The sequence below is a fragment of the Trachinotus anak genome, unplaced genomic scaffold (genome assembly GCF_046630095.1).
Source record: "Trachinotus anak isolate AG129_WGS33_773 ecotype Australia unplaced genomic scaffold, CSIRO_AGI_Tana_v1 ptg000008l, whole genome shotgun sequence".
Classification (NCBI taxonomy): Eukaryota; Metazoa; Chordata; class Actinopteri; order Carangiformes; family Carangidae; genus Trachinotus; species Trachinotus anak.
This window is the reverse complement of record NW_027273859.1, coordinates 10102673-10116047: the sequence shown is the minus strand read 5'-3', so window position 1 is coordinate 10116047 and position 13375 is coordinate 10102673. Positions and strand designations below refer to the sequence as shown.

General features: G+C 42.8%; 1 protein-coding gene across 3 annotated transcripts in view; it reads right to left on the bottom strand.

Moving 5' to 3' along the window:
• LOC139623874 (tetratricopeptide repeat protein 28-like) overlaps positions 1-13375 on the bottom strand; it is a 166168-nt gene that overhangs the window by 59482 nt on the left and 93311 nt on the right. For all 3 annotated transcript variants that reach the window (XM_071482478.1, XM_071482479.1, XM_071482480.1), the window contains one exon: positions 4512-4659. In XM_071482478.1, the coding sequence (XP_071338579.1) occupies positions 4512-4659 (148 nt within the window). The remainder of the gene's footprint in view (positions 1-4511; positions 4660-13375) is intronic.

Sequence of the window (13375 nt, the reverse complement as noted above, 5' to 3'; positions counted from 1 at the left end):
TAAAAACAGACTCCAAAATATGCCACAACATAACCTTGCGCTGACATGGTAACTGACAACAATATCTGACGTTAATTGCGGTAACTGTGTTATGTGTTCACCTACGCTGACCGATATGACTGCTGTCTGAATTCAGCTTCTGCTTTTCTCCAGTAATGGGTGTGTTTTGTCTGCCTGGATAAGCATGGCCTGTAGCTTGGCTGAGTGACGGCTTTCAGTGACAATAACTCAACATATAAGCCATTTTTCTGTTCCATCCACTGAGACTGGGGTAATCTCAGGCAATTTCCGACATCGCTGCATAAAAATGGCACAAGTTTAGACTGTCTTTACAAACCACACAGCGAAATTATATTTCTGCCTTTCTCTTTGTGTCAACTGATATGGTTGTTCGAGAGAATACAGAGGGCTGAGTGGGTTTTTGAAATACAGTTTAAAAGAGTGACGGGGAAACTAATGCAGCTAATGCACAACAGTAGCGGCAGCAGAGGAATGCAGAGTAAAGGAGACACACAAGGTGACCTTTGAAGAGGCTGAAAATGCACACAATGACATAAATCAATGGTGTGGCCGCGTGGGATTCAGGATCCACAGCCCCTTCAGATTACAAAGCCCTCTGGCAGACACCAGCATTGAACAACGGGGGGGGGGGGGGGGCACGCCCATGTGTGCGTGTGTGTCTTCTGATGCATTTATGTATCAGTATATATTTGCATTCATGTATAGGAGTGCATCTCATGGCCTTGTATTTGCAAATATTTCAAGCAGAGCTGCTACTAATTAGGGCAAAGTGCTTTACTGAAGACTACATGGTGTTATTGTGTGGCTGCGTGTCGAGTCTGCATTTTCTCATAAGGCGCAAGCTTTCATAAACTGTAACTTTAATTTGTTTAGACAAACATTTAGGCGCAACAAGCACACAGTCACAATATCTGTACAAACTCAATAGTTCTTCCAAACACACAGAGATGCTAATTCACCTAGACGCACGCACACACAATATGAGATGCTTCCCCACACAAGCACTCAAAAGCATAACTGATGATGCTCTTTCAAGAGCATCGCTTGTGTTCCAGCACTTGGCAGAATGTCGTGCTTACAGAGACAGTGCGTGCATATAATATCCATTCATAGCTTGTAATTGCCTTCAGAGTGACACCGAGCGCTGAGTCATAAATCAAACACTGAGAGAATGCTTTTTTAAAAAGGTGCCATGGCTGCTGCATTCATAAACAGGTAGTTATGACAACATCGGAGTGTGTTGGTTCACACACCACACATAAACAGGCGCGCACACGCTAAGTCAACTGCTTTAGCTAGTGTTTACTGAGGTTTGTATGAAGATATGAAGCAAGAATTACAACCTCGCCCTCACTGTCATGCACACAGCTAACAGAGTCTTAAAAGAGAATCATTCCACCCCTTACAGTCAGTATCTTTCTCCCCCTTTGTCTTGTAAGAGTGGGAAAAAATATGCATATGTACCAATGTGCAAAAGAGTTATTCTGCCTTCCACTTCATTTCACGGATTAAAGACATAAATCTTGCACTTTCCTTCCTCTGTTTGACGTATCATTAGTGGGACTGGTGAAGCCGTGAAACTTTAAACATTCCTAACATTTATGTTAATGACTAATACCATATTGGTAAATAAGACTATTATAATTATAAATGTCTATAACCAGCATGGCTTGTGTTATGCATGGTGTATGTGGTTATGACAATATAAACACAGGATCTTCTCGAAAAGATCAGGCTGGTGATATTTTTGTTGTTTCATTGGATTTGCTGGCAATAAAATCTAAATAACATAAATAATAAAAATATATAATTTTATCATGTAAGTTAGAATGTGTCATGAAATTGAGCTCTGTAGAGAAATTTCTTCCTTATTCTCTTCAAGGAGATCACATTTCAGGGTTACGTAGCAGCTCTTCTGGTGCGTATAGTGATTAAGAGTCAAAGGCACTTTGCTCAAAGGCACCTCAGCAGGACAGATGCTAATGAACACAGGGTCCAGATCCTCCAGTTAAAGGACAATCTTTTTAACTGCAAATGATCCAGCCGGGGTCAATAACTGCCACACTGTGAAACCATCTCCTCTATGGTTTATCTGAAGGGGATCTTTAAGTGAAATACCCCTTTTAGTCGGCGTTCGCATGAAAACAATCCAATAATTAACAACCAATGGACCCTTTGCACACACTCTGGCCCCAAGCAGCTGAATGAGAGACAGAACTGGAGCAGGATGAATAGCACGAATATTACCCATGTGAATGCATACATACTAAAACACAGCTTCCAATATATAAAACTGCGAGAGGCTGATTTCCCACAGCTCATTCAATGGCACAGATGGAGAACGCTGATATTGGAGGAAAATCTGCTGCCAGGATGATCGGAAGTGGCAGACGGAGAGACAGAGATACAGTAAGGAGAGGGAGGTGAGATTGCACCAGTTTCCACTTGTGTGAGAGTCCTCTGTTGTGGGAATTACAGTATGAGCCACAGGAGAGCACAACAGCTGTTCAAACCTGCACTAATGAGTAGAGACCTTGATCTGTGCAAGGAGGAGTGGTAGTGTGTGTGTCAGAGACAAAGGGCTGAATTGCATATGACACAGTAAGATTTTGGGAATTATTCATCTAATATTAAACTTACTGTGGAAACAAAGCAAGCTTTGATGAACTCACAACACACTGAGTCCTTGAAGACATATGCCTTGATATTGTTCTCCAGGTTCATTATTTGACTTCCTCTATTCTAATTTATTTATTTGCCTATTTAGGTATGAATGTCATCAGCTGGATCTCTTTGCTCGGCGGCAAAAAATAAACACAAAGGTGCTTTGGGACTGAGAACATCAGAGTGTGTCGAGATGTTTGTGGTAAGATAAATGACTGAGATAAGTGAACACTGCAATCACAGCTAGATACAATCAGCTCTTTCTTGGCAACACGGCAAGTTTATACACAGAAGGGAAAAAAGCAGTGTTTACCAAACTGGTATAAGAGATTTAAGTGTAATTACAAAAGGATTACAGCTTTTTAGTGTCATCATGATGTCCTTACAAGCACAAAACAAGCAGTTTGAAAACCCTTTAGTACAATGACATAATGTATATATAGGCTTTTTATGAAACCACAATCCATTGTTTAATTAAATTACTAGGACAGGTAATCAACAAGCTGAATCCTGGGATGAGTGTGCCATGTGGCCGATAAACACGGATGGCAGGACTGTGACGCTTCTCCAACGCTCGCCTACCTTTCACTTATCAGGGGACTTTGGCTGAGTAACACTGATTATCCTCCCTGTTTGCTGGCGTAACATTGATTATCGTCCCCCTGTGCCAGGAGCCCTTCTGAGAGGATCATTGCTCTTAATCCTCTGACCTAGCTACCTCTCCTCAACACACCTTGGATTAGGTCCTCTGATGGTTGCCTGGCACTGTGGGAAATAGGGTAAACAATTAAGAGATTAAATGGCTAGGGCTAAATGTTGGTTTTCCCCTACTGAGAGGACCCATTCTGGTCCATGATGCAAGGGTCTGGGCTCACACCCAAACCCTTTTCTTGTTTTGGTTCCAGTGACAGGCTTATATACTGAGAGTCGCTCAGATGGGTCCTCCATTCTTTATTCTCTTTGCGATTTTTTCTTCTTCTTCTGCATTTGCACAAGAATATTCAGAGGAGCGCTGTATGAAATCAATCAAAGAAAAACAGATTCCTCACACAACAAAGCCCTTCAGAGCAACTGATCTCATTGTACAGTTCAGTAAATGTTGGATTATAAAACAAGACTACATTGATTAAAAGGCACAGTTTGCAAAACAGGTGATGACAAAGCAAGACAGCAGGATGACTCAGTCTATGCTGGCAGTCAGCGCCTTCCAGATCTGAGGCATATTAAATCCTCTGCAGTGGTCATCCCAAGTAAAATTGTTGCCAGGTTTGTGTTGAGCCTCATTAGGCTGGCCCACATGGATTACTCATGGACAATCAGGTCACTGCACTCAGCTGATACAACAGATAATAGTGCATAACAGAAAAAAAACACATTTTAGTAACAATCTTGGCCTGAATGCACTACTTATAAATCCACTCAGCTTTAGGAAAAAGGCTTACACAGGGGCAGACACAGACAATGGCATTAGTGTTGGATGCTCATTAAGATAAGGGGCTATCTGTGTGTGTGATCAGCCTGAATGACAATAAGATATGCTGAAGCTGCAGGCTTCAGGCCTCAGAGTCCAGAGGTAAGTACTTGACACCAACGGTCAGTCACAAAGACAGAGAGACAGAGAGATGGGCCTGCCTGCAGAATGACAGGTAAAGTCACCCTAACATGCTTATTGACTGACGGAGTGTGAGGATTATTCGGGGGGCAGGCTTTGAGGTAGCCATAGGATAAAACATGTGGAGATGGTGAAGCAGAAAGACACTGAATGTTGACAGCGTGTTCATGTGTACCAGTGTCAAACAAACATATTCAGCTACTACATGTCTTACCTCGTAGTGGTGATTTCATGGCGGCTTCTACCATGCCCACCAGCAGCTGTAGGCTCTTGGGGTCTTGGGCCAGCCCAGAGGCGAAGGCGGCCAGTGCGTCGGCATGGCGACCAAGGTACTGAAGGGCAACACCCTGTCGGAAGTATGCCTGCAGAGAGAGAGAGACGTAACGAAGAGAACGATCAGGGCTCCAGTCTAGTGCCACAGCATGAGGCTTTATACAAACACATTACCAGACACACTCATTTCACGCCATTTGCATTTTTTCCACATGAGTAGTTTTCGGAACATGGCACTTCTCTCCTTTGTATTCCCATAATAGAGTGATCACTGGGTTTTTTGTACTTGTTAATTGGATTATAAGTTTTACATAAATGCACATGTTACACTCTGGCTGGCTGCCTTCTCAGGAGCAACTATTGTTTTTCTATTCAATATTTTATTTCTTGTGTTTGCTGTGAGAGTGAACAGCACACATGTAGAGCGCTGGGATTTCTCTTTGGCTGTGTGAGGAAAGAAGTGAAAAGGGAGAAAAAGGAGAAGGAGAGAGAGCTACTTACTCAAGTCGGTCTGCAGCTCAATAAAAGAACACCCATAAATACTTCAGATTGTTCGTTCCCTTTGTCAGGGCGCAGTTGTAAAATAATAACACAACTGGCCGCAGTCTGTTTTTGCTGCATTTTTTACATCAGATGTGCAATTGTGTCATGTTTTGGATACGTGAACGGCTCTTCAAGCAGGCAAAAATTAAAGACATTTGTCATCCAGTCATTTATTCACAGAGAACAGAAAGTCACATTGTTGCTAGCATAATAATTCAGTTCCACTGAGACACAAACTGCATGCTACTGCTGACATACTGTATCTTTCTGGGAGAGACTAAAATGTTTTGGAACATTCTTCAGTTTGAAAACTAAAACAGACGCTGTCTCTGGGATCCAAAGCCCCATCAATAAGTGTTTTTTTTTTTTTGTCTGTTTGGACACTCCAGAAAAAAAAAGATGTTTTATTCAGGCGAGTTTTGACTCAATATGTTTGTGTCTAAAGCCTGATCAGACAATAATCCAAGTGAGTTGTTAAACCTGACTCCAGTCCAGTCTAAAAACAGCAGCAAAGAGAGATGGAACTAGATCCAGCTCATTAGTCATACTCCAAACCACTAAATCCCCCCCAAGAGAAAGAAAACTGTCTCTCGGAATAGTCATATCTGGGCTTGTGTGTCAGAAACGCACAATTACTGCAACAAAGAATCAGGGAAAATTGTGTGAGTCAAAGAAACAACAGACACTGTCTAAAATTTATATAATCTCTAAGAGTGCTGACCTTTCCTTCTCTGGTGTTTTTGTGTGTTTGTGCTTGTGTGTGTGTGGGAGGCAGCAGCAGCAGCAGTCCAGGCTGCAGTCTGGCCGCCGCCTCACTGAGTAGTCACAGTCACTCCACTCACAGCTTCCAAAAGTGACACGAGGGCTAATTTGCTATTAGCATCTAAGAGGCCTTTTCATTAGTCTTCCCAAGCTTCTCTGTTAGCACCGTTAGGAAGTGAGAAAGGCAGGAAGGATTAGGGAAAATGAGACATGACATCAAATTTATAGAGACCAGTAATTAATTTAGCTTCTGTCTGAGCCCCCCCACTGACTAACAATCTCTCCAGACCTGCTGCCCCCCCTCAACATTTCTACTTCCCTTTCGCTTGCATCACAACTCCATTGAAAATGACGAGGACAGAGATTAGATTCAAAGCATTAACCTTTGTTCTAACGCTGTTATTATATGAGGGGAGTGCAGGCCTGGGTATCCGCTCAATATTAATTGCATCTAGTGGCGGTGGAGTTTGGGCAGGACACACTGGCAGGGGTGGAGAGGCCCACAAATGTTTCGCCCAGGGGAACGAAAGACATTTAAAAGCATTTCTCCTTTTGATTAGATTTAGCCTACAATATGACCGCGCTCCCAGAGATCTTTCTTTCATAGTCTAAAGCGGCATGCACTGACTGAGACGACCACGGGAAGGGGACGAGAAACAAGATGAATAAAATGAGGCTCCCTTCAAAAAGAAAAAAAAAACCATTGGCATCATCTTTAATCCTTTTATTTTACCCTATCCTGTCCTACATAAGGTTGAAAGACTAGACTGTGCGGAGAGTGCATTAAAATACTGCAAACACAAGCATGAGAATAAATGCATAAATGAAACAGCCACAGCAGAAATGACAGAATCAATGTGCCGTACAGCGTTATGGGTTTTTTTTTTTCTTCCATTAATCTCCTCCTGCCTTCAAAACACATCATGGGTCTGCACAAAGACACACACGATATAACCTCAGCTTTTGCATAATCCAACAAGTCAATTCAAGTGCTGCTCATAAAACTGAGGGTTCACTTACAATTTGCATTACAGTCACTGAATATTAATTCAGGACAGTACTGACAGTGTTGCTGACGAGAGGCTCAAGATAAACTGAGACTGACATATTTAAGTAAAAGTTAGCATAGGGGAGACACCAAATAGTGCATACAAGGACCAAACTGAAGAAATAACACCGATAGGTTGGCTATGCTATGAGCATGGAGCATCGTGGGTGAAGGGAGAGCAAAATTTTACCCCTACACAACATTTTTTTTTTCTTTAATTCACGCTTAACAGGATCTTTTCTAAAAACACAGCAGCATCTGCTTGGAGCGGCTGCTGTGTTTTTAGGAGGAAGTGAGAGAGGCACAGAGAGAGGTACAGTACAGGGCGAAAGAGAAAGAGAGAGCATGACAGGGAAGGAGAGGGCTCCACAGATTAAGTTTGCCCTGTCAACATACAGCAATGCATACACAACTGACTGGTACAAGTCAGTGCTTCATCTTTCAGCCAAAAACGATCTCCCTGAACAGGATGCACATGAGAGGATAACTCCACCAAAGGCAAAGTTCTTGCAGAGCACAGACCCTTCTGATTCGTGACACATCTGTGGGGCATCTTGTACAACATGACATCCACAAACCAAGATTTCTAACACAGTAACTGTGTTTTGCCTGAAATTCTATCCGGGGTAAATTATTGAACCTTCCTGCATCTTTGCCTCCTCTATTTAATGCAGCAATATGCTGATACTACAGAAGAGTGGATCAAGTGGGAAGGTGTGCCGTTCTTACCCGTGGGTAAATTCCGGGGGTGCTAATGCGCATGTGTGTCAGCATGTGTGTGTGTGTGTGTGTGTGTGTGTGTTTGAGCAAAAGAGAGAGGCTAGAAAAGACATACGAATAAGAGAGAGGATAAAAGCTTTTCTTGTTTCTCGAACATTTTAATATTTCATGAATGCTTGTTTGATGTAGTCTTAAATATTCATGTTTTTATGCTTAGGAGGAAGAGGGAAATGATGCAAAAAAAAAAAAAAGTTATTCACTGTGCTGCACACTGTGGGGACTCATCATTCTCGGCACACATACGCACAAACAAGCACATGCACACCACAGTTGCACACGCTCACTTTCTCTCTAACAAGACACTTACAATGAAACATGGACAATTTTCTCCCTGTGACAGCTCTGTTGTTCACTCTGAGGCCCACAGTCAGAGCAGCTGAATGGAAAGTTGACAAGATTAAGATTGGGAGTTTGGCGCAAGACCAGCTGTTGGAGGCTCCTTTCCTATTAGCAGATTAATGCCTCGGCATATGTCCTTGCCCCTCATGTCCCTCTTCAGTACACTGTGACCCCAGGGGTGTCCTCAGCCCCTGGGAGCACGTCTGTGTTTGCACTTGTCTATCCTTGTTCAAGATCTGGGCCTAACAGGCTTAAAGGAAGAATTCAATGAAAATATATCTCACGCCAAATGGATATGAAGAATGAGCGACGGGGGTATGATTTTGGATATGAAGATGTACTGTATGTCCACACTGGGCATCCGGTCTGACTGTACACCTGACTGTACAAAGTTCCTGATCTAGCATCTTAAAAGGGAATGAATGCTGACATAAAAATGCTGCCTCCCAAAGATGTGAAAGATCTTGTTTGGGCAACAGGTTGATGCACAGTTCCAAGTGCATACATATGTATCCTACATCTAAGTGCATTTCCCCAGGTTGCACCATGAGATGTAGGTAGAGCTTCAAACACAAAATGCTTCCTAAAGACTGCAAAATCAATTTTTTTACCCACTCCTGGATCTGTCATTTTCAGCAAGGAATCAAATTGCCAAGGTAATTTGTTAATGCTTTATATCAAGGGCACTGCAGCTGGAAACCCGCCCATGTCGTCAGGTTATTTAGAGACAGCTGAAGCTGCTTTCTGCCACACATTCAGAGTTGTAAAATCTCAACCACAATGATGTCTCTCTAAACAAACAGCATAACTCCTCGCCCACAGTGCAGGCAGCCTGTCATTGAACTGACTGCTCCAGCTGTGCTCCAGTAGCCCAAAGCCTTGTGCGGCTTGCTGAGCCCTGATCGGTGATCAGCAATAATAGAGATGCTCTCAAATGTGGAAATCGATAGAAGCAGCGTAAGCTCAGTTTAGATCGTGCCACACCCTTCGCTGCTATAGTGTGTTTAGGATACGCCTTCTGCAGATAGTTTCTGATCACCCACAGGGCAGTTGGTGCCAGCACGACGACTCTGAACAGAACCACCCGCTGGCGACATAATGGAACCCAAATCAGACCATCAAACAGGGACAGCATGCTGCAAATACACTGCACACACACACACAAATACAAGCTGAAGAAAAATACATCAATAACTCCTCAAGAAAACCACCCATCTGTCACAAACAAACATGTATTATTTGAAATCAGCTTTCTTCACAGGCCCGGACGCTGCGATCAGATTAACGATAATGGTGCGACAGGAACAAAGGGATTTTTGCCTTTCTTGCCTCTGTTTCTTGGCTGTTGAACTATAGGTGTTGTTGCCTGGTTTCCAATGTGACCCAGAAATGTCATGTGTCGACCAGGGTTTAAGACACGTGTCTGCGCCATCGCTTGCACATCTCTGCCACTACACTTTCAAGGTGACACAGTCGATTCGCAGGGTACACAAAATGTCAACTGCTTAATTTAATATCCAGGGATAACTGTCGGCCATGACAAATTAGCTGGGAGAAAAGCTGGAAAAAAGAAAAAAAGAAAAAAAAAAGAAAAAAAAAGTGAAATGGAATGATTGCTGCTTTGGGCCTTCTGCCCTTCAACTTGACAAGCTGAAAGCCACAGAACAGCACAATGGAGCCTGTACTTAATTAAATCTATTTCTGAAGCCAATTCCATGAGTTTCTATCCATCTTCCCGCATCTCCCCGCAGGTACATATCTCTTCCCCCAGGACTGAAGAGGTCTGAGGTCGGTCCTCAAAGGGGTAGCAGTGGGGGCATTACAGCCATCGCCTCGGGCCAAACATAAACCTCTGGCCACGGGGTCACAGGGATATAATCATGACACAGCTGCCTGTCTATTACCATCTCCCCAATCTAATAAGACCAAACCCTAAACCAGAAAACAACCCTGACCTACATCGATCAAGTGCGTGTTTATCTGTGTGTATATGTTGTGTCCGTAAGAAAAAACAGTGACAGCCTCATTTTACCTCACAGCGGGGGAAAGATTTCTGCATCAATCTAGATAATCAATGAAAAACGCTGGTTTTTCGGAGTTTTGTTTTGTCCTATATGCTGACTTGGAGAGCTTTTGTAGAACAAGCCTGGTCAAGTCTACAGTGATTTTATGTTAACAACATAAGCCACATCAAAGGTGCATGTTAAGCACTTATGCAAGTCAAATTGAGGCAACTTACAATCTCCGTGTAGGTAGACGCAGTAAAATATTTATGATGCATTGATGTATTCCTCCCTGAGGGCGTTGTAGACTCTGGTGATTGCTGTTCTATCCAAAGCCCTTAATAAGCCCATTAGATTAGATGCCTTTAATGAGAGCAAATTAAACTGATCATTCTTTGTGGAGCCGGCAATTAAAGGGTAAATGTTTCATTATTCAGTGAGTGGTGACAGTAAGACCCAGGTAAAATCCAGGTTGCATGGTAGAGGCTTCAGTGTGAGAGACGTTGTAGTACACTCTCACGGCTGCGTGGAATCGATTAGCCGGCTCACATCAAACTGGCAGCCAGCGCAGGACTTCAGATTGGAAAAGGTCATAGTCAGGTATGTGGAATCAATGCTGAGCACTCTGTATTCACTGTGTCTCACATTATCTGGCTGGGGGATGGTTTAACGTTTTCTAAAAACAATTACCAAAAGACAAAGAGAAGCTTCAATAAAGAAGGTCAGGGCTTGTGACTGGGGAAGTGTCATGTGGTACACATCTATTGTGACAGTCAGTGAAACAGAAAGGAAAAACTGATATTGCTCATTTATCACAAACAGATGAAACAGCACAATAGTGGCAAGCTGTGGGGTTGTGTAGTGACATGCTGTCACAATACACTGTTTGGCAGAGGGAATTCAATTTTCTTTCTGCTACGTGCATGTCCACCATAACTGACGTTTCTCACAAAGGAAACAGACCAATGGAAGGTGATAAACCAGCAGATAAAATAGCGACGTGCCCGTAGCTCATTCCAATGTTAGAAAAACCGTGTCACACTCTACTGCTATGATTTATAGCACGATTTGTCACATGGATGCAGCGAGCATACTTGCATTCTTATTAGCATCTTAAGAGTCTTGAGATGTGAGGCTGAGAGGGTCAGGGTGCTAAACAGATTTCCGTGCCCCTCTCAACTAGATCCTTGGCTCTGCTTTGCCTGAGCATTGTGCACGAACCCCACAGCCACAGGGGCTGACTCTCAATTAAAGGAGGCATTAATTACTTAAAGGAGCTTTAATCAATCAAGGCCAGATGGTGAACCTGAAACAGAGAGCAAACTCTAGGCTGTAGAAGTGCTTTCTGTCCAGACTAGACTAGAGGTGGCCATAAAAGGTTTTTTATTGGAAAATACCTACAAGGCTTATATTTTACAGAGTATACTTTTTGCAACCAAAGAAGGGTTATCAAGCAAAAAGCTTCAATCTCTGTCGGATCTTTAACATGTTGATTGTTGAAATTAAACTTCTTACAAATTATTTGAACAATTATTTAATTTGAAAGTGAAACTGATGAGCTCTTACTGGAACTAAAGCTCACTTATTTCATTCAGATTTCAGCTTCTGAATATTTATAGCCAATGCCAATTGAATAAGCAGCCCTGACCATATGTATCCCAGGTGTGTGCAGCCTCTCAGTGATGACAGAAGAGGCTACTTGGCCCTGGTGTTGTACTCTCCTGGCCGGAGGCACCACATCCTCCATCTTCATTTGTACTCCCTTAATTGGCTTTGACAGTGAACTCAAGCATGGCTGAAAAATACCCTCCTCTTAGTAAACACTAGCTGAGAGACACATGTTCTCAACATGGTGAAATCAAGCATCTTCATTAACCATTACGATGGGTAGTCATGTCCAACTGACCCTCTCTCAGCACCCCTTCAAAGTGTAAGACTGAGAGCTTCAAATCACACTTGATGCTGCTATCCCAGTGATGTATTGAGTTTCTAGTTGGAGACAAAGGTAGTAGAAGTAGTAATAAAAAAACAACACTAGGTCAAAACCTAGTAAATGGCTGGACCACATCTTAGGCTATTTGCATTCTGTCTGGTGTCAGCCCTTCATCTGTTTGCCTCTGTCCTGCTCTCTGTGGTCAAATATACAGTATTTTAATACATAATACTCATAATACTTAATACTCATTCACATGTTTTTCTGTTTCTGTTGTCAGACAATGGAACAAGTATAAAATAGTGACTGAAATGCTGCCCATTAAGACTAAACAATAACTTCCAAGCCATTAACAAGCCACCACCTGATTTTATAACAATGACAAAATCACTATTCACATAAGTTAAAGACAACAGCTGTGCTGTGACATTGGCTGCATTTTATTCTAAAATGATAACTTGTAGAGAAAGTTACAAGCAACAGAATATTATAGTGTTATTATTAAAATTTGACTGAATTGCAGCGAGGTTAGGGTTTGTTGGCAACACTGCAGGCTGCAAACGCCCCCCCCTAATAGAAACATTGATAGAAACCAATAGAAACCAGCCATGGGGAAACTCCAATTCAGTCACATGGTATTCAACTGGCCAATGAATGATGATCACTCAGTCAGTCTGTCAGTGACAATCACGATTATAGGCTGGTCCCACTTTTGCAGTTCAGCCAAAAATGCAACATCCCACTCACTGTTTAACCTGTGCTAAATGAAAGCTGTTCAAACTGGTATTTTCTGAGGTGTGAGGTGTTTTTTGGGGGGCTGATTATCTTTGCTTGCTGAGTTTGAAGATCCCACAGAGAGTCTAAGTCTACCAAGTCATTACCACATCACACTGTCACAGAGTAGGCACAGCTCCTTGTCAGTGTCAGCACTTGTGCTGGGTTCATTAGGTTGCTCTGGCCTTAGTAGGAAGTTGCTTCATCAAATAAGAGTCAGCAGCACAGGCTGCCTGACAGTGTGGCTTCTCCAAAGCTGCCCTGCAATACTTCAAAAGACGCACAGTCAGCCTTTATGGAGAGCTCTAATGAAAAGCATGGCATGAGCCCCACTGCTTTTGATTCTGTTAGGAAGGAGTCATACATGATTGAGTAAAGGCAAGCTGAATCACAGATAAGGCGCTGAGAGACTGAGAGGGCTGAAGAGAGAAGAGGACGGAGCGAGGAAAGACAATGGTGCTGAAGCTCAAAGGGTTAGACATATACTTAAAACAAGGAGGTGGAAAGACAGAGGAAGGGAGAGAGAGATAAAGGTTAGCACATGAAGGAGACACAGAGATGCCTCTTGTTATTCCTTCCTTGTGTGCTGTTCATGTCTACTGCCATCCAGGCTATCAGAGCTC